The sequence below is a fragment of the Talpa occidentalis genome, unplaced genomic scaffold, assembly GCF_014898055.3.
Source record: "Talpa occidentalis isolate TD23 unplaced genomic scaffold, MPIMG_talOcc4v2.1 talOcc4.9, whole genome shotgun sequence".
NCBI lineage: Eukaryota > Metazoa > Chordata > Mammalia > Eulipotyphla > Talpidae > Talpa > Talpa occidentalis.
In genome coordinates this window covers 122,307-142,360 of record NW_023605305.1, presented here as the reverse complement: position 1 = coordinate 142,360, position 20,054 = coordinate 122,307, and the positions used below count along the sequence as shown (strand labels likewise).

The window sequence follows — 20,054 nt, the reverse complement described above, 5'->3', positions numbered from 1 at the left end:
TTCTTAAGTTGCTCTGGGGATTATAATATGCATGATTAATGTCAGGTCTACAGTGTACCTAGAATTAATATTGGCCACTTCGGGTAAAAGTTAAAATACATTAAAAGGGCAGAATTCCATTGAATTCCTTTGTGCTATCACAGTTATCTGTTTCAGTCCCACCGGTGCTATAAACTCCCAAATCCAAATGCAAAGTCATAGTTTTTGTATTAAGCAAAACAGATAATACCCCCATTTTCTATCACCCAGGTGCGGCAGGAACTCTGGAGCAGGTTGGTAAGGCCTGAGTCTGCTCCTTGAGCAGAAGTTCTTGTGCCTTTGATTGAAAGCACCGAGGCTAGTAAAGCTGATGATGAGACAGTGGCATGAGGAGTAAGGCCTGGTGGGTGGAGTAGGAATGGGGAACAGGGGGCCTTCTGTGGCGCAAGGGGTTAAGTCTCAGCACTATGAAGCTATCCGCAGCCAGTGCAGCACTGCACAAGTTCAATCTGCAGCCAGGGAGCTGACCCACGTGGCACAGCAGACCTCTCCAGTCTCACCTGCTGTTCCCCCCAGCATTATTTCAGTAAATCCCCCTGTTCTACTCCCCATTCTGTCTCTGTGGAATCCTCTCACCCCTCCCCCCACACACACCTGTGGCCTGTACCCCAGCTCTTATATGCATGAATAAATAAATCACTTTTTTTAAAAAGGATGGGGGGCAAGTTTTTCAAGGGACGGGGAAGGGGACATAGTGACCCTACATCAAGAGCCATTTGCGTCCCCAAAGTATTTGATGTTATCACAGGCAGAGTCATCCTGAGATCACCATGGAGACAGTAATGTAATCGAGTCAACAGCGGACTTGGCTTCCCTGGGCTGCCTCCTGACACGGGCTCTGCTCCAAAGGTGGTCAAGGAACACTCTGCAGTGATGTGTAGATAGCAGATAGGTCACAGTTGCCCATGAGTGGCCAGCTAGTAGCCAGCTCATGGGAACCCACGTCTCCTCTCTTTCCAATGTTGGATCACGTTCTCGCTGCTTGACCCCAAACCAATATAGTCTTTCTTCAGTATCAATGAATATGGTCAGGTTTGAGCATTGCCCAGACACTCCTGGCCCCTTGCTGGTCTAAAACAGAGTCGCCGGGGCTCCCTGGTGGCTCAGGAGTTAAAGACAGCACTATCAAGCTATTGCCAGCCACTGCGGCACAAGATGGATCTCTGGCCAGCCAGGGAGGTGACCCCACATGGCTCAGCAGCCCTCTCCTGTCCCCCTGCTGCTCCCCTCTGCAGTGTATGTCACCCGATCTGCCTGTTCTGCTCCCTACTCTCTCTGGTGAATCCTCTCACCCCCTACAACTCTGGCCTACATCCCAGTTAGTTCTTGTATGCATAAATAAATAAATCTTTAAAATACATAAAATAAAATGGGGGGTGTTAATGTCTGTCTCTGAGAAAGAAACTTATATCGGGCAGTGGGTTCATACACTGGAGAGACGTTTATTGTGCACGTGCCACGCACCACGCATGCTTCAGGCAGGCACTGGGTACTGCTAGCCTCTAAGGGATGAAAGCTCAGAGTCGCCCCCCACTGGTGGAACAAACACCGCGCAGAGGCTCTGCCCTGACTCTGATGGCAGAAAGTACTGTGTTGAAATTAACCATAAAAATCCTCGTAAATGCTATTGTGGGCCAGCTTCTTGGCAGGCACGGTAATGGCCTCTGGTGACTTGGGGCTCAGGACACGGCAGGTTGCTTCCCTCACGGGCTCTAGGGATCTGAGGGGCCACAGCCACAACCACACTCTGGAGCTGGTCACAGTCTGACACATCCTCCCAGGAGGGGGCCACGTGCAGCCCGAAACAGACAGAAGGGGGGACCATGTTGTCCAGGCTCAGAGACCACAGACAGGCCCAGGGCCAGCAGTGGTGTCTGGTTCAAAACCCCTACGAAGGCCGTGCGGGGACCTTAGGCAGGGCCCTCCCCTGCAGAGCCTCATCCACTATGGCGACCTCTAAGCACCACTCCAATGACCTCATGATCCTGAAATTGAGGAAGGGAGGAAGCGTTTCCTTCGCTTGTGATCTGCCCTCACCTTGGGCCTTGGCAATGGCCTGAAGGACCTGCATGACACAGCATCTTGAGGGGGCATTGGAGGGACTGGAGGACCCTCCAGATGTGAACGATTGAATTTCTCAGCTGTTTTATATTATGCCCCCTCCCAGGGTGCAAAATGAAATCAAACCTGAGTTTAATCTAGTCCTTAAATTTAATTAATTTCTTCCTAATACAAAAACTTAAATACTGAGGAATATGGTTTTGTTGGGCAGATTTAGGGTAAGGTAAAAAATCAGGCTTTTCTGCCCTCCTGCCATCAGGATGGATGAGGGAACCCTGTGATCCTGAATGCATGCCTGATGGCGGGCACCTGGAGTGGGTACACCTGGGCTAAGACTGTGCTTTTAAGGGTGGTGTCATGGGGACGCCAGGAGAAGCTGAAGCAGCAGAAGCTGAATGAGAAGCCACGATCACCAGAGAGCCCAGATAGAGTGAGGATTTGCTGGGGCTGGGAGGCCTGCCAGCCTCCCGCCCCCCGGCACCCCTGCCTGCCATGTGCCTGGTGAAGCTCAATAAAAGACCTGCAGAAAACCACTGAGGACTCTGACTCCTCCTTTACCCGGTCTGCTGGATCAGGAAAGCCTGCACCGTGTCCAGTTCTGCCCTTTACAGCAGAGAAAAGATCTTGGCACTTCCTCTCTGCAGGTGCTGCCCTGCCCGGACGCCCTTGCTGCCCTTCAACTGTGCACCCTCTAGGCTCTGCCCAGATGTCCCAGGAAAGGTGTTATCAGGGTTTGTCATATGCACCTGCCACGCCATCACATACAGAGCTCCTTGGAGAGGAAATCTGGGAGTTTAGCAGGGGGTTAAGCCAGCACTCACCGGATTTTATTAGGTGAACGAAGATAATTGTTTCAATTTTTTTTTAAGATTTATTTTATTCAAGCACTGGGTACAGTCAGAAGCGCGGGAGGGTGAGAGAATTCAGCAGAGACAGGGCGGGGAACGAAGGGGTCTGCGCGCCATGTGGGCCCCTCGCCCGGGGCCGGGAATCGAACCGGTGCTGCAGAGGCTGCAGGTAGCTTCGCAGCCCAGCGCGCAACCGCTGCGCCACCAGGGGAGGCCCCTAATTGCTTCCATTTTATTTCATTTAACGCTTTGTTGTTTTTTAAGTCCATAAGACATTTTTAGTTGCAGTGCCAACTACAACTAAGGCTTTTTCTGCGGGCCCGGGCTCCGGGCCTTACGCCCGTGGACCTGGCTCCGCTCCGCCCTCTGGCGGCCGCCCGGGTCCCTGCACGAAAACGCGCGGGTATTTCCGGACACCGGGGCGTGGCGACTAAGAGGCTTATTTGCATACCCATAATGCATTGCGCATAACACAATTACCGACTTAAAAATGAGTAGATTCTCCTTTTTTCCATCGGTTACTTTTCCTCCCGAATGAGACCATTCTGTCAGAGCTGTCTGGGAGGAAGGCAGACATCACTGGCTTTCGTGCACACATAGTCACCATTACAGAACTAGGGGTGGCGGTTACCCGAGGAGCGTGCGCACCGGCCTCCGGGCATACTCTGGTTTCTCTTCAGATCGCATAAATCTTTCGCCTTTTACTAAAGATTTCCGTGGAGAGGAACAATTCTGAGTTTTTACCCAATTTTTTGAGGCCTTGCGCTGGCGAGGCTCCCAAGCTCCGTGAAAAGAAAGACTGACTTGGTTTCCTCGGCTTTTTCTGCTTGTTGCTTATCTCTGGTTTCTGCAAGCGCCGGCTCAGGTGTGCCCGCAGGTGAGCGCACCTGACACTCCCGGCGGGCTCCCCGGTGGCGGAGGCTCAGACACGTGCAAGAAGGGGCGTCCCGATAAACTGGCTGTGCGCGCGCAGCTTGTATTAGATTTAATTTTCCAAATTCATCTCGGGCATGTCTGCCAACAATTTTTTTTTTTTAAAGGTTTTCTTTTACTTAGGCATGTAAAGAGCCGGGGTACAGGCCAGAGGTGTGGGGGGTGAGAGGATTCCCCTGAGACGCAGTGGGGAGCAGACCCAGCGAGCAGGAGAGGCAGGAGAGGTCTGCTGCGCCGGTGTGGGTAGCTCCCTGGCAGGGCTGGCAATAGCTTGGTAGAGCTGAGACTTTTACCCCTGCGCCACCAGGGAGGCCCCCATTTCTTCTTTTTAAATTAAGGTTTATTTTATTTTTTTTTTTTAAGATTTATTTATTTGTGCATAGAAGAGCTGGGGTACAGGTCAGAGATGCGGGGAAGTGAGAGGACTCACCAGAGACAGAGCAGGGAGCAGAACAGGCAGATCTACTGAAATACACTGCTGAGGGGAGCAGCGGGGAGACAGGAGAGGTCTGCTGCGCCAAGTGGGTAGCTCCCTGGCCGCTGGGGATCGAACTCATCCTGCAGCTGCTGCAGACTGCTTCATAGTGCGGTGCTTAACCCCTGGCGCCACACCTTCAGCCTGGGAAATGTAGTCTTGCCTGTGAGGCACACGCACACACACACACACACACACACACCACCCATACCCACCCCCACCCCCAAATGGTGTAAGTTACTAGGGGAGAGACTAGAAACCGGGTAAGAGAACTAGCCGGCTGCCCCAGTGAAGGGGAGAAGGGACCTTTTGGGGAGTTCTGCCTTGGGCTCCTCTCTGGGCTTCCCAGCCTCCACGCTGTGGCCAGCTGTGCCTTCCTGGCCCAGCCTGTGGTGCAAGGAGCCCACCAAGGCCAGAATAATGGCTGTGCTGTAAGCCCCTCCCAGGCCTTCTTGATAGTCCAGGGTTGCCTGAGCCGGCTGCCCAGAGCCCAACTCTGCCTTGTTGGTCCCCAACACTAGCCTAGCCCTGATGGGGTAACGTTCCTCCGTCCCTCAGGCCAGCTGCTCTGTCAGGACAAGTGCTGGAGGCCAGAACCTCCTTTGGGCTTTGACGGCTGGAGAGGAGAGATTTTAAACTTGCTTGTTCTCCTCTGGCAAACTGGTGCCAACCAACGCCGTTCCAAACCCCCAGGGACGGTCCCCCAAACATTCCCTCTTCAGAGGCAGCGGATCCTCAGGGAAATGGCTGGTCCCGGGCGCAAGTCAGGAAATACACCACCTTCAAGAGGCTCCCGGGAGCCCAAGGTGCGTTCCTGGGACCGAGACTAAAATTCAAAAAGGCTCAAAGCATTTCAAATATGTTTACCTCCAGGAGTCTGTAAATATAGCCAAACAAAACGAAATGACCTAACTGGCCACTGTGATGGTTCACTTTTCCCTGGCAGCTCTGCTGGGCTCAGGGATGTCCAGGCAGCTGGCAAAGCGCTATTTCTGGGTGGGTCTGTGAGGATGTTTCCCTTGGTCTGACCCAGGTCATTCTTTGCACCTCCCCAGCCCCTGGTACTACGTCCTGGATTTGCTTCAAAATAATGTTCGTGGTCCAAGAAGGGACGAATATTCAAGATGTATTAAAAAGTTTAATCAGATCCTCCCCCGTGGCGCAAGGGGATAAGACACAGCACGATGAAGCAATCCGCAGCCTCTGCAGCACAAGTTCGATCCCAGGCCGGCCAGGGAGCTACCCCCATGGCACAGCAGACCTCTCCTGTCTCGCCCGCTGCTCCCCTCAGCAGTGGATTTCAGTTAATCTGCCTGTTCTGCTCCCCACTCTGTCTCTGGTGAATCCTCTCACCCCCTCGCACCTCTGGCCTACACCCCAGTTCTTGTATGCATAAATAAAACTAATCTTAAAAAAAAAACAAAACTAAAAATGGAAATATATGACCCAGCAACCCCGCCGTGGGCATCTACCTGAGAACTTGAAACCATTCACTTAAAAAATTATATGGTCCGCAGTGTTCGTTGCAGACCTACCTACTCGCAATAGCTGGGACGGGGCAGCAACCTAAGTGCTGATGGAGGTCTGGGTGCACAGGGTGCGAGCTGGTCACTATGTCAACACTCTCCAGCTGTAAGGAAAGGAATCGATACCCGCTCCAGCGACATGGAAAGAACTCGAGGGAATGGTGTGGAGTGAAGTCAATCAGCAGGACAAAGACAAACATTGGATGTTTCCATAAATGTGAGTAAAATAAGGGATGCCGTGGAATTGACAAGCAAAATATTTACCAAAACTGTCAGACTTTAAGAAACAGGTGAGGTTTCTGAGATTAAGGGGTGGGAAGGAGAAAGGATCCGGTGGGTGTAAGGGGTGACGGGGAAAGGGAGCAGAAAATCAACCTGGCTGAGGTGTAACTTGTGTAACACGCGCAGCATGTATTTAAAGGGGAAAACAATTTGAGGGGAAAACAATACAGTAATAAAGTAGAATTTGGTTTGTGAAAATAATTATGTGAGTGGGGCAGGATGGGTGGTCGTTGGGACAGGGTGGGACGGGGAAGCTCCTTTTTTCTATATTCATCACGATCCATCACTTTTAAGTTTTAAATACATATTCAAAACAATGTGTCCTTGGTAACGCTCTGCGTATTTATGGAGAGATTAAATGTTGGGATCCAGTGGCTGGTCTGACAAGCACCACAAGGACAAGGTCATCCAAAGCATGAACAAGATTCCCACCACGGGGACCGGCCCTGGACACGTCTGTGGTTTGTATTTGAGACAATGACGTGAAGTTCAAACTTCAAGGACATGCTGGATTGCAGTTAGAAGTTAATGAAAATAAAGGTGTTTTTCCATTCCAAGTTCACATACCCCCTTGTATTCCATCCCTGGGCCCCTGGTTTAGAAGCCCCCATGTGTGTTCCCAGAATACAATACAGCTGCCCCCTGGGAGGGTAGAAAGTTCTGGACTCATAAAGCCACAATCACAAAGCGGGACATCCTCCGCAGCTTATGAAGTTGGAAGGTGTTATTAGACCCATTTTACAGGTGGGAACCTTGAGAGTCAACGTTTCACTCACTCATTTGAGGTTTGTGTGATGATGGTGATTGAGCCAGACGCAAACCTGGGGGCCCAGTGCCTGGCCCAGAGCTCTCTCTTAGATCCAGCTCCCAGCCCCAGAGGTGCTGAGAAAAGCTACCTTTTCTCAGAGTTTGATTATGAGAGACGTCACGGCCTTTCTCAGAAGCTCCCCTGTCCTCTGTTCTGTCCTCTCCCACGACACCCACAGAGCCTCGCCGGGAGCTGTCTGTTCCAGGGCCCTCCTGTCAGATCACAGGGCTGAAGCCAGAGGGGAAGGACCAAGCCCTTAGGAGGTGCCCATCAAGGAAACCTCTCATCCTGTCACCCGAACATCAACCGAACCTGGCCTGCTGGAAGTTTTACAATGAATAGTCACTGAACCAATGGGGTACCAGAAGCTTCCACCAGCCAAAGTCCAGAGGAGAGGTTTCTGGGAGCGAGGAGTGTCAGACAACAGATAACTTATCCAGGGCCAGGCCTTTTGCCCCGCCCTCCGGCCTCTTTTGTGCAGGGTGAGTGCTCACAGCAGTGGGGTAACCTCCAATTGCCAGACTCCTAATCAGACCCCTAGACAGACGTGCGGCTCTCAGACCCCAAAGGGCACAGGTTGTCTTGTTCTTAAGGTTTTTTAAGTCAGACATCCTTTTGAGAAACTGAGGAAAGCTACAAAATCTTGCCTTGTGGGGAAAAAAATGTACAAAAAATATATACAAATATTTTGCAATTGCTGGGGCTAACCAATCCCTCAAACAAGGTTACATATTGGGGCAAGAAAAGCTCTCCGGTCTCTTCATCTAAGACATGATCTCTGTGTTGTTGGCCTGTTTCACCCTAAAAAATTCCACTCCTCGAGAAAGAACAAGGCTGTCTCAGTCCATTCAGACTGCAGAAAACCACAGCCCAGAGAGCTGAGAAGCAGCAGACATTTACTTCTCACCGTCCTGGAATTTGGAAGCCCAAAGTCAGGACACCAGCATGGTGGAGTTCTTATAAGAACTCTCTTCTGGGGCCTCCCTTGTGGCACAGGGGTTAAAGTCTCAGCACTATAAGCTGTCATTAGCCACTGGCAGCTTGAGTTCCATTCCCAGCCAGGGAGCTGACCCACTTGGTGCAGCAGACCTCTCCTGTCTCGCCCGCTGCTCCCATCAGCGGTGTATTTCAGTCAGTCTGCCTGTTCTGCTCCCCACTCTGTCTCTGGGAATCCTCTCACCCCACCCCCACCCTCTGCACCTCTGGCCTACACCCAGTTTGTTCCTGTATGTATTAATTAATTAATTAATCACTTTTAAAAAAAGAACTCTTTTGGGTTTCTTCTCGCTGTGTCCTCACATGATGAAAAGACAGAGTTTGGGGGGGTCTCTTTTATGAAGGCGCTAGTCCCATCACGAAGGCCCCATCTTGTGACCTACTCACTTCCCAAAATTTCCACCTTCAAATAACCTCACCGTGGGGTTAGGATTTCAACAAATGGGCTTGGGGAAGGGGGAGGCGAACAAGGCCGAAGCCCGCTGCCTCCTGCTGAGTCCTCCCGAGGAGCCACAGGCCTGGGGTCGCTGTCCTAACATGCAGCCAGAGCTTGTGAGCAGGGAGATTATTTAGGGAGAGATCCCAGGTGGCAGGGATGGGAGGCTGGGGAGGGTAAGATGAAGGAGAGAAAACCAAGCCCGGGTGCCTGGTCTACTTTTCACCATGGGGCCAGCGGGCTGCGCAGGCGAACTCTAGAACTCTAGAATGGGTCTCAGAACTGCCACCCAAGGGAGCAGAGGGGAGCACCAGTCTGCTGGGTCGTCTCCCATGGGTGAGGCCCCTCCCTGCCGGAGAAGCAGCCCGTGCTTCGGGGCTATGTCCTACACCTGTGCTAAGTGCCTGGCCGCTTCAGGAAGGCGAGAGAAGCCGCGGTTAGAGCCGTGGCGGCGGGAACGGGTGGACTCGGAAGACGTGTGGCTGCTGGGCCTGCAGGGAGAAAGGCCCTTCCGGACCAGCTTTTCAGCTCAGGGGACGTGCTGGGGGTATGCAACCAAATTTCCTGTTCCATTTTCTGCCCCTTCAGAAAATTGGGGTTTTAGATCTGTGGGGCAGCCGCTCGCCTCTGTCCTGCCCCCCTCCTCTGCGTCTGCAGCTTCCTTGCTCCAGCGGCCTTGAGGCTCAGCTCAGGGTAGTCACTACTGCTTGCATAGGCTGTGGCTTCTACAAATAAACCTCATCGGTGAATACAGCCTCAAAAAGTAAGCTCACTTTTTGCTTTTGTGCTCTAGAGCCGGAGAGCAATTAACCATCCGGGCTTGGTTACACCATAGAGGACGTGGGTGAAGCAGGAGTGTGAAGACCGAAGGAAGGCTGGGCCCCAGGTAAGCCAAGTCTGCAGTCTGGCCTGGCGTTGGCAGCTGCGTGGCCTTAGGTGAGTTTTGCACCGTCCCGGGTCGTTACAGCATCTCTCAAGCTGGGATTGGAACCCGTTACCACAAGGGGCCATGTTGATGTGAAATCCCTAACACATGGCGAGCACTTAAATGAGAGCTGTCACTCACCACTAGAGGTCTATTGCAGTGCTAGCCTTGCTAGCAAATCCTCAGGCCCAGGGAGTGCACACTCAGGAGCACTCCCATTTCAGGAGCCCACAACCTGGGCCCTTGCCAGGTGAAGCTGGGGGTGGGGGGTGTCCTCTTTTTTTTTTTTAAAGGATGTGGCTGCAACATCCAACAACCTCATCTTTTTTCTTTTTTAAAGATTTACTTATGCACAGAAGAACTGGGGTACAGGCCAGAGGTGTGGGGGGTGAGAGGATTCACCAGAAACAGTGGGGAACAGAACAGGCAGATTGACTGAAATACACTGCTGAGGGGAGCAGCAGGCGAGACAGGAAGGGTCTGTGCCATGTGGGTATCTCCCTGGCCAGGGATCGAACTTGTGCTGCAGTGGCTGCAGACAGCTTCATAGGTTGCTTCTTAACCCCTTGCGCCACCAGGGAGGCCCAAGTGTGTTTCCTCTTGTCAAGTAGTTTCCAGGTTGATGTAGCAGGTGGGGGGCAGGTCACATGACAACCCACACCCAACCCAAACCCTGGGGTTCGTGCATAGGAAAGGGTGAGGCAGCCCATGGCCCACAGCCCATGGCTGGGCGGTCCTGAGTTCTGCATGACCAGAGCAGGGGTGGAGGGTTCTGGGAACTGAAGCACCAGCCTGGACAGCTTGTCTCAGAGCCCCAGTTGAGGGGCAGTTAGCCCCTCCACAGCCAGCCGAGCTTCCTGGTGTCTGGCAGCTTAATGCTTGTCTGGAAGTCCAGGGAACCCCCCACCAACACCGAGGATGGATGGCCTCCGAGTCCACCGAGTGGACTGCAGGTCCAGCTCAGTCTTCTTTGGTCCCTGGGATGCTTCCCTTCTTCCCGTGAGGGGCGAGCTCAGATCTTAGCTCAGGTGAGCAGTAGGCCCACTTGGGGTCTTCCCTGTTACCCAGTCCTACAGCCAACAAAACCCAGGGCACTGGGGGAGCAGGCGCTGTTGCAGCATCCCCCCAACACCCAGGAGCAGGAAGACGAGCACCTGCACCTCTTCTGCATGGACCCCTAGGACAGGGGATATAGCTGCCATCCCTCTGGCAGGACGAGGTTGTGTGGCCTCCCACTTCATGCCCCAAAGTCTGGAGACGGAGGAAAAGATGGTGTCTCCAGAGGGTTCAACCACACACAGACCAGTCATGGAATTTTGAAAGAAATTTATTTAAAAACAGAACAAAAAAAAAGCTTTGGTATTTCAAAACCCAACAATAGTCCATCACTAGAAAGTTAACCACCTCCCCAACGCCCAGAAGTACAAAACCATAGATCTCCACAGGCTCATGATAAGAAAGAGACGAGGCGCAGCCCCAAGGCCCCTGGAGACCCGCCTCCTCCACGCAGGAGGTGCTGGGGCCTCCAAACACCACCAGGGGATTCGCTTCGCGTGGATACAGGAGCCTTCCGGCAAGATCCCAACCAAAATAAATTAAAAATCAAGAAAAGAAAGAACACATACAATCAGGGCAAGAATACAGTGTCTCCTAGACAAGAGTCTTTTCAAAAGAGGGTCTAATGCCTGGGGCAGAAGAAAGGGGAAGTGGAAGGAGCGAGTTCAATTTCAAGTATTTTCCATATGGGTTCACTTTATTGAGTGGAAAGCGCTTAACAAAACGTCCGCCGGCCCCTCCGCCCCCGCTTCCCATCTGAAAACTCCTGAACATCAACAGGTACTTCTGCGTTACTGGTGTCCCCCAACAAGGCACAAAAGGGTGGGTGCTGTCAAAGGCCCCCTGGTTCGCAGCAGCAGGACTTTCAGTGCTGGGCGTCTTGTGCAAACAGTGGCTGAAAGCAGGATGGTCCTTCGCTCAGACGCTGGGGTCTTCCTGCGCAAGGAACACAACAGGGGTTACTGCGCGCTGCCGGGCGGGGCGGACATTACAGGAAGCCGGCGACAGACCCCGGGCATCCCCCACCCCAGGCCCTGATCTGGCCCTGCCGGCGGCCCCCGGCCCAGGAACCTGCTAGAACTGCTACGGATTTGGTGCCCTGGGCAGCTCCTCAGGCCCTGCAGGGGCGCCACGGGCTCTGCGTCGTGGGGCCCAGCTCCAGCAAGGGTAAACTGAGGCACGTGGGTAGCATGCCATGAGGGTGGCTTGGTGTCTCCCCCGATCATGGCAGAACCCCAGGGTCGATGAGGAGACCGAGATTCAGAGCAGAGAAGCCCATGGACCCACAAGGCGGAGAAGCTGCCCCAGCAGCGAGCCATGGCGGGGTGACAGAAGGGCCGCCCACGCGACTCTGATCTGCCTTTCCATTTGGTCTTCAGGCTTGAGGAGCTCACACAGCTGCCCACCCTGCTCCTTCAGGCTGATTTCCTTCTTGGGGTTGGGCCCCGCCCACCGGCTGCTGCGCCATTACTTTCAGAGGGAGGCACGGGGTGTGGGGACTTGCCCTGGCAGCCAGGCGACCCCTCTACTCCCAGCCGGGCTTCCACAGCTTTCCCTGCCCGTCTAGTCTCCTCAGAAGTCACTTTTCAACGTCCTCTCACAAGGGCCTCGCTCCTCTCTGCGGAGGGCCGAGGGCACCGGCCGGGAAGGACACCCCACTCCTGCCTCGGCCTCACCCCGCCCTGGGCCCAGGACAGCGCGCCCGGCTGCGGGGGCTGGGGCCGGGGGGCGCGGGCCCCTACCTTGCTCCTGAAGAAGGGCCTGGCCCCGGGCCCGCAGTACTCGTTGTAGATCAGCTTGAAGAGGAAGAGGTGGAAGAGGGTGATGAGCGAGGCCACGCTGAACCAGAAGAGGAAGGGCAGCCCCGGGTCCTGCTGGGCCATGTGCTCGTCATGGGCCAGGATGGCCTTGAGGTGCAGCGTGTGCCGCAGGTCCTGCAGGTGCGTGAGGTCGGTGGAGATGTAGAGCAGCGGCGTGATGGGCTGCGTCACCATGACCGCGAAGGTGTGGCCCTGGGGCGCCGAGGTCAGCTCCACGGGCTCGTCCAGGCAGCCGGCCTCGCAGGCGTAGATCTTGGTGGGCTGCCCGCGTGACTCCACAGACACGTGCAGGTACGGCTTGCCCTCGGCGTCGGCCAGCACGGCCAGGTTGATGTGGTCGTTCTTGTAGCGGATGCCGTGCAGCGCGTAGCTGTTGTGCAGCACGTCGGGGTCGGCCTGGAACTGCAGGTGGTTCTCGGTGAACTGCAGCCCCCCGAAGCTGAGCACCATGCCCTGCAGGATGCCTGGTGCGCCCACCCTCACCAGCCCCTTGCAGCCGCGCTTCTGCAGGGTCAGCCGCCACAGGTCGGAGAGCTGCAGGATCTGCTGCACAGAGGCCAGCCGGCCCGGCCACAGGTTCTCGGCGTGCATGGTGGCGTGGCCGCTGAAGCAGTGATCTTCATAGTTGAGCGTCGACTCCATCTGGTCTCGCTCCCTGTGGCTCAGGTTGGGGCTGAGCAGCGGGGCTGGCGAGCAGGAAAGCATGTAGTACAGCGTCAGGTTCACGGTCAGGCCGGACGGGGTGTGCGCATCCGTGATCTTCTTCATTTCCACTCCTGTAACACCACAGAGATGGCACGTTAAGGAGGAAGGGCAGGCCGGGGGCCGAGGTTATGAGGCAGCGAGCCCAAGCAGCAGAGACACGCATTGTGCCTGGGAGTGGAAACAGCAGCTCCAGGCTCCTCAAGCAGGAGAGACTCCTGCCGCTTCCTCATATGACCAACCTGAGCCCTGCAGACTGAGACCTAAGATCCTGTGAAGGGGAGAGAGGCCTCCTTCCAGGGCCAGAACAACACAGATGTGGGCAGGACGTGGCCCGACCCTGTGACACCAAGTCCAGTGCCCGCACACAGGGACACCGGGCACTGCCCTGGCCAGCCTTGGGGTGCTTCTCTCCAGCACCTCTCACTCCCACCCTGTAGCTTTAAAGAACAGCTGAACACAGGATCTCCCAAGCCTCATGAAATTTGCATCTGTAGCCCCAGAGAGCTAAGCACCCGCCTGTGTCTCCACAGGGCTGTCTGATGGGCATTTTGAACCCGATATGGTTTGAATTCTTCCAGTCCCAAGCCTTCCCTCCCCAAGCTGCCTAAGACACCTGCGGAGCCCTCTCCCAAAACTGAGAGTCCCCTGCAGGTTCTCACTCCTCACAACCAGTCCATGGAGAGTCCTGGGGGCTCCGTCTCTGAAAGCCTCAGAATGCACCTGCTCCTCTCTGTGGTCACAACCCTGCACAGCCACACGGCCCTGCCCCCACCAACCTGGGCTCCTACAAAACACTCGTACCTGTCTCCACTGTGTCCCCCTCCCTGCTATCCTCTGTACACAGCAGCCAGAGGGGTCTTTAAAAATGGGGATCAGGGCCTGCCTGGTGGTGCAAAGGGTTACGTCTCAGCACTATGAAGCTTTCAGCAGCCACTGCAGCGTGAGTTCCATCCCCAGCCAGGGAGCTACCCACATGGAGCAGCAGACCCCTCCTGTCTCCCCGCTGCTCCCCTCAGCAGTGGATTTCAGTTCAGTAGATCTGCCTGTTCTGCTTCCCACCCTGTCTCTGGTGATTTCTCTCACCCCCCTCCACCTCTGGCCTACACCCCAGTTCTTGTATGCATACGTAAATAAAAATAAATCTTTAAAAATAAAAATAAAAATGGGGATCAGCGAGTGCTCCGCCCTGCCCTCGGTGCAGTCCTCACCTCAGTCTCTGAGGGCCTTTAGGATCTGGCTCCCACTGCCCTCCACTCTGTGACCCTGCTAATCTCCACCCTCCCCTTGTCCATTATGTGCCAGCCACTGGCCACTCACCTAACCTGCTCCTGCCTCAGGGCCCCTCCCTTGCCAGCTTCTTGCTATGCAGGCCTCACCTTAAGTGCTTCCTCCTCACAGGCCTCCCTGGCAATTGGAGCCCAGTGGAGCCCAGAGCCTCCGCCCTCACGCACATTCCAGCCTGCTTTCTTCCCGACACACTGTCCCCTAGACACAGCCCTGTCACCCTCAGTCACCGATTTTTAACTTTTCTCCAGAGGACTTTGTCTTGCTTATGGAGTCAAAGTTTCACTGTTTTCCTCCCAATGAGAACCTGCAAGCGCCACGAGAACAGGAAGTTTGTTCTGTCCATTTCCTTGTTCCCCATTTAATAAATGCCTGTTGAATGAACTAAACACTCTTTGGGCAACAAAATACACAACTAGAACCCTGGGGTGGGGTGGGGGGGTTTCTCTATCTAGAATTTTCTTAAACAGTCAACGGGGGGAGAAGTTATCACTTGACGGGCCCACTCCGCCTGCTGAAAGAAGGGTCCAACGCCTCCCCGTGAAAAAGCGGCCACTTCAGCCAGGGCACCCCTCTGCCTGGCAGGGCCACCACCAGACCGGGGGGAACTGCTGGAAGAATCCAGGGATCCCCACACTGCCTGCTGGATTCTGCTTTATGAACTCCCTTAAAACCACTCTGCTCAAATCAGGCCTCACCTACAAGAACAAATAAGCCCTACCCTGGACGCTGGCTCTTTGAGTAGGATTTCACGAAGCCCTCTGCAGCGCGTGCAACTGTCATCACTGAAACAAGCCTGGAGAGCTGAGGACACCGATCCAAGGACACAGAGATGACTCTAAGGGTTGCCACTCCACATCAAAGTTTGCACCACCCCACCATCCTCTTTCAGGCCCACCCCTGGAGACTTTGAAGGGGATTCTCCAGGGGGAACCATGGTCACCTGGTGCAAGGGGTGGCTTGTGGACCAAGAACACCAGGCCTCACCTGGGCTGAAGAGCTGAGCCCAGAGGCGCTGGTGGTCCTGAAGCAGCTCAGCCGCCGGCATCTCCAAGAGCTCCAGCATTTCCTTCCGGGCAGAGTCCTGGAGGGCCTTGAGCTCCTTGGCCGCTTTGCTTTTGAGCACCTGGGGGTTCACTGGGCCGGAGACATGCACCACCCACAGCACTGTCTCGTCCAGCTGGGTCTTGGGAGCCACCTGGAGCCGGTTCACCAGCTTCTTGGCTGCCACCACCACCAGGTGCACCAGGCCCGTGGAAAGAGGCGGAGACCGGCCGGAGTAGAGGAGGAACTGATGGTCCCCGACTTTCTCCAGGGTGCTGGTGAAGGCGCGGGGGACCGGGCCGGCAGTGGGCCCCACAGTCTGCAGCGCGGCCACGCGCTCGGTGGGGTTGTTGAGCTGGATGCGCTGCAGATAGACGTGGGGTCGGCCCCGGTGCGCCAGAAAGTCCTCCTGCAGCAGCACGCAGTCGCGGCCGGAGCCCGTGGCAAGGCCCGAGGCCGAGGCGGGCCCGGGGATGGCGGCCGCCGGGCCCGACCCCGGGGTCCCGAGTTGCAGGCAGCGCACGCGGCGCAGCAGCCCTTCCCGCGGCAGCAGCACCGACTCCCCCGCCTCGGAAAGCGCGCTCAGCGGCCGCAGCTGCACGAAAGGCACGAAGTCCGGCGCGACCGCGGGCTCCCGCGCCCCGGGGTCACCCACAGCTGGTTGGCGGCCACGTCCAGGGCGAGGAAGCCGTTCGCCACCAGCGCGGGCACGCCGGGGCCCAGCGGCACCGCCTCGCCGCGCTCCCGCAGGCCGCGCCAGGCGCGGGTGGCCGCCTCCAGGCAGGCGGAGGGCTCCGCGGCGCCCGGCGGGCCGCGGGCCCAGGGCAGCAGGTGCAGGCCGCCCGCCGCACGCCGCGCGCCGGAGCCGCCGAGCCACAGCAGCAGCAGCAGGAGGCCGAGCAGGGCGAGCAGGCGGCGGGCCCAGCTGCTCGACAGCAGCCCCGGCAGCCCCTTCAGCCGCTGCTGCAGCCACATCGGGCCGCCGGGCGCGGGCGTGGCGCGGGGGTGGCCGCCGGGCCCGCGCCCAGCCCACCGGCCCGGCCGCCCGCGCCTCACTCCCGGGCCCGCACCGCCGCGCCCACCCGGCCCGCGTCCCCGCCGCCGCGGCAGCCGCTGCGCCGCTTCCTCCTCCCTGTCGCTGGCCTCCGGCCGTCACACGACGTCGGCCGTCAAGCGCCGCCGCGTCTTTTGCGACATTTGGGCGGGAGGGGGCGGGGCGGTGGGCGGGGCGGGGCGGTGGGCGGGGCGCGGCGCTGGGGCCGGCAGCCGCTGTGGGCGGGGCCACCCGCTCCGGCGGGGAGAGACAAGTCCAAGCCGGGGCGCCCTATGGGCTGCAGGGGCGGCGTGGAGCCCACTTGTAATGAAAGCACCCGGAGTCGGCCAAATTGAGCACGGACTGGGCTCTGGTTGCGACCGATGGATTCAACAGACCTACAAATTAAAAAGAAAAGTGATAATAAAAATACTTTTGTTTCAACATGCAATTTGCAGCAACATGGATGGCGCTGGAAGGGATCATGCTCAGCGAAATAAGCCAGGAAGAAAAAGAAAAACACCAGATGGTCTCACTCATAGCAGGAATTTAGAAAATCTAAATAAGGGACCAGGTAAAAGACTATTATAATAAAATCAAAATCAAAATCAACAAGCAACTATAAACCAGAGACACAGTAGGGGAGGGGAGAAGGGATTAGGGTCAAAATAAGGGGGGTGGGAATTGTATGGGGACTATAACTAAGATGAAAATGCATACATTGTTGCAAAAATGAAAAATGAGTAAAAAAATATATAAAATAAACCTTAAAAAATAGCTAAAAAATACTTTTGTTTCAGTAAAAAGCGTTCTCCTTACTGCAGAACACTTACTACGGAAAAGTGCTGCGGAAAGGGAAGGAGGAGAAGGAAGGCAAGAGAAGGAAAGAAAAGAACAAAAAAAGAGAAACAAAGCAGAAGAAAGCTGGAAACCTGGCTGCCTAGGAAACGCTGTCCAATGCTTGCAGGTCTTCCTGGCAGCATCCTGATGCCACACCAAGTCCTCCTGATGCCACCAGCTCTGAGTTTTAGCTTATTAAATAACATAAGACACTGAAGGTGCATGCTTCTGAAATGCCTTTTTATTGTGAATCATCAATGCAAAAGAGAGATTTTGCTTTGTATCTGGAAAAACTCAACGCGACGACAGGGGTGGACAATGGGGTATTTGTTTCTGCTTTGGTTTCAAGACATTCCAAAGCCAAAGAATGCTTCCCGGCTGAGAATTTCGCCATCATATGAGGTGGCTTCTCGTGAGCAGACACAGATGCGTCTGCGCAGTTCCAGGGCCAGTGCCTGTGCAGGTGACCCTACGGGAGGATTACTTCTTTTTATCCTTAGGTTATTGTCAAGACTTAAGCACAAAGTCCCAGACTCCCCCTGGGAGTTCACAAGTCCCACAGAATGTGTTTGTGGACAGCAGGAGTCCATGACCTACAATTAGAGATGCAGGCGCCATCCAAACCCCTGGGGAGGCAGAAGTGCCAGGGACACACAGTGAAGGCAGAGCAAAGGACAAGAGGAGACTCGATCCCATCTGAGAATGTGGGTGCCCCTGAACATGCCACCCATGTTTTGGAGATAAAACTTAATGCTGGTTGGTCAAGCCAACCAAGTGTCTGACACACACTAAGTGGCAGTAAACGCAAACGTACATAATTATTTTCGTCAGTACAGACTGCCCTGTAATAGCCTTACATCTTGGCCCACTTGTGTGAGTTTCCTGGGGGAGCAATTCCTGGAAGCAGAACCATAGGTCAAAGGGCCGCTCATTATTCATGCCCTTAACTTCCTGCCACTCTCACCCGCCTGCACCCCATGGGAGGGGACTCACAGCCAATGGTCAGCAACGTGGCCACAACAAAGCCAGCGGGTCAAGACTAAGAGAATCTGGCCTCAGTTTGCCAGGATTTTGACTCTTGGCCTTGCTAGCAAGGGTGCTAGCAAGTCAACTCACTTCCCTGAGCCTCAGCTTCCCCATCCATAAAAAGGGGATCGTGGACCTCCCTGGAGGCGCAGCAGGTTGAGTGCAGCACTGTGAAGCTGTCTGCAGCCTCTGCATTGCAGGTTCGATTCCTGGCTGGCCAGGGAGATACCCACATGGTGCCGCAGACCTCTCCTGTCTCGTCTGCTGCTCCCCTCAGCAGTGTATTTCGTCTGTCTGCCTGTTCTGCTCCCCACTCTGTCTCTGGTGAATCCTCTCACCCTCCTGCTCCTCTGGCTTGTACCCCAGTTCTTGTATAAATAAATCTTTAAAAAAAAAGGGGGGATCATGAGACAGAGTCGATTGCCCTGAGGCTTAAATTAGACAAGCATGAGAGGCACTTAGGATGTTGCCTGGCAGAAAATAACCACTCATTAATCAATCTATTCCTCTCCACACGTACTACCACTGTCTGCCCTTTGGATACTCTTTCGGAAATTCTATCAACTTACAGACATGTAGACTCTTGTCTCTATTTTTCTTTTCACATCAATTGTGGCATTTACCATACATGACTTTTTTCACTTAAGGGAACAGTCTGAAAATTCTGTTGTTATTGTTCTTCTTCTGATGATGATGATGATTAGGGAGGCTAAGTGCGGGGTGAAGGCGAGGGAGTTGAGGAGCAGGCTGCAGTCGCCCAGGGTGTGGCTGTTCTCTGAAACCTCCCTCTTCCTTCGACCCAGAAAGGAAAAAGGTGAAAGGAGATAGCTAAGTGTTTAAGCCCCTGAGGGCACTGGGTGGCTGCTCTCCCAGCCCCCTCTTCTTCAGGTGTCTTCCCAAGAAAGCAGAGTCCTGGGCCTCCCTGGTGGCGCAGGCTGTTGAGTACAGTGCTGTGAAGCTGTCCACAGCCTCTGCATTGCAGGTTCGATCCCAGCCAGCAGGGGAGACACCCACATAGTGCAGCAGACCTCTCCTGTCTCTCCTGCTGCTCCCCTCAGCAGTGTATTTCAGTCAGTCTGCCTGTTCTGTTCCCCGCACTGTCTTTGATGAATCCTCTCACCCTCCTGCACATCTGGCCTATACCCTGGTTCTTGTATAAATAAATAAATCTTTAAAAAAAAAAAAGAAAGAAAGTGGAGTCCTGTGCCTTTAACTGTCCACAACATGTGCAGCACGTACCAGGAGTAACATCTGGGTGGCAGCCACCACTGGTTAAAGAGACAGGCCCTCCTTTTGGATGAAGTTTGGATCAAGTTTAAGTTCCAGCAATTTAGTGAAGGGAAGAGGATATAGATACCAAAGGGTTGGAGGGGGGGCTTCTTCAGGGTAAATCCTTTCTTTAGAGGAGGCCAGCAGCCTCTGACACTGGTTCTCCCACCTGATTTACAATAACCTGGGGTATTCAGGTCAAGGGACCCCCCTGCCTGAGATTTTTTTTCTGTCCGTAGTACATCACCATTGAGCTTCTCCTTGGGTAAGAGCAAATGCAGAGTTAGAGCCTGGTTCCAGCATCCCTCCCTTACTGCCTGCCTCACAGCAGCTGTGAGTCTACCGGCAGGTTGCTTTACTTCTCTGAGTCTCCTTTCCAAAATGTTGGGGGTACTGCCAGATTTGCAGAATGAGACAGAGCTTTGAAAATTGAGCCAGCCAAAACCACTCATTCTCTGCTCTGCTCTGCTCCATTCCTCCATTTCCTCCTTGAAGGATCTGGAATTTCAGCCTGCATTCTCCAGAATATAAAAACATCCGGTGGATTCTGGCACCAAGTCCTGTTCTCAGCAGGAGACACTGCTGCCCTGGGTCCCAGCTGGGAGGGAGACACCCTGGACTGTGCTTCTTCCCTTCACTTGCCCAGTC

At 54.8% G+C, this 20,054-nt stretch overlaps 1 protein-coding gene, 1 long non-coding RNA gene and 1 other non-coding gene across 4 annotated transcripts; 2 read left to right on the top strand and 1 right to left on the bottom strand.

Annotated features, from left to right (window-relative positions):
• The first annotated feature begins 3,608 nt into the window (after window positions 1-3,608).
• Window positions 3,609-3,724, top strand: LOC119237395 (U5 spliceosomal RNA). The gene has a single exon (XR_005123320.1). It is a non-coding gene; the product is annotated as a U5 spliceosomal RNA (small nuclear RNA).
• An 84-nt stretch (window positions 3,725-3,808) lies between these two features.
• Window positions 3,809-9,354, top strand: LOC129145159 (uncharacterized). 2 transcript variants are annotated; one of them, XR_008550312.1, is made up of 4 exons: window positions 3,809-3,825; window positions 5,987-6,099; window positions 7,151-7,454; window positions 9,198-9,354. It is a non-coding gene; the product is annotated as an uncharacterized LOC129145159 (long non-coding RNA). The 2 variants fall into 2 exon arrangements; XR_008550311.1 differs by lacking the exon at window positions 3,809-3,825 and having other exon boundaries at window positions 5,893-6,099.
• A 1,301-nt stretch (window positions 9,355-10,655) lies between these two features.
• Window positions 10,656-16,213, bottom strand: LOC119236330 (uncharacterized protein KIAA2013-like). The gene is given in 4 exon segments (XM_037500138.2): window positions 10,656-11,321; window positions 12,128-12,981; window positions 15,182-15,877; window positions 15,880-16,213. Coding segments are annotated over 4 exon segments (1,902 nt in total). The 3' UTR covers window positions 10,656-11,303.
• Window positions 16,214-20,054: the final 3,841 nt, after the last annotated feature.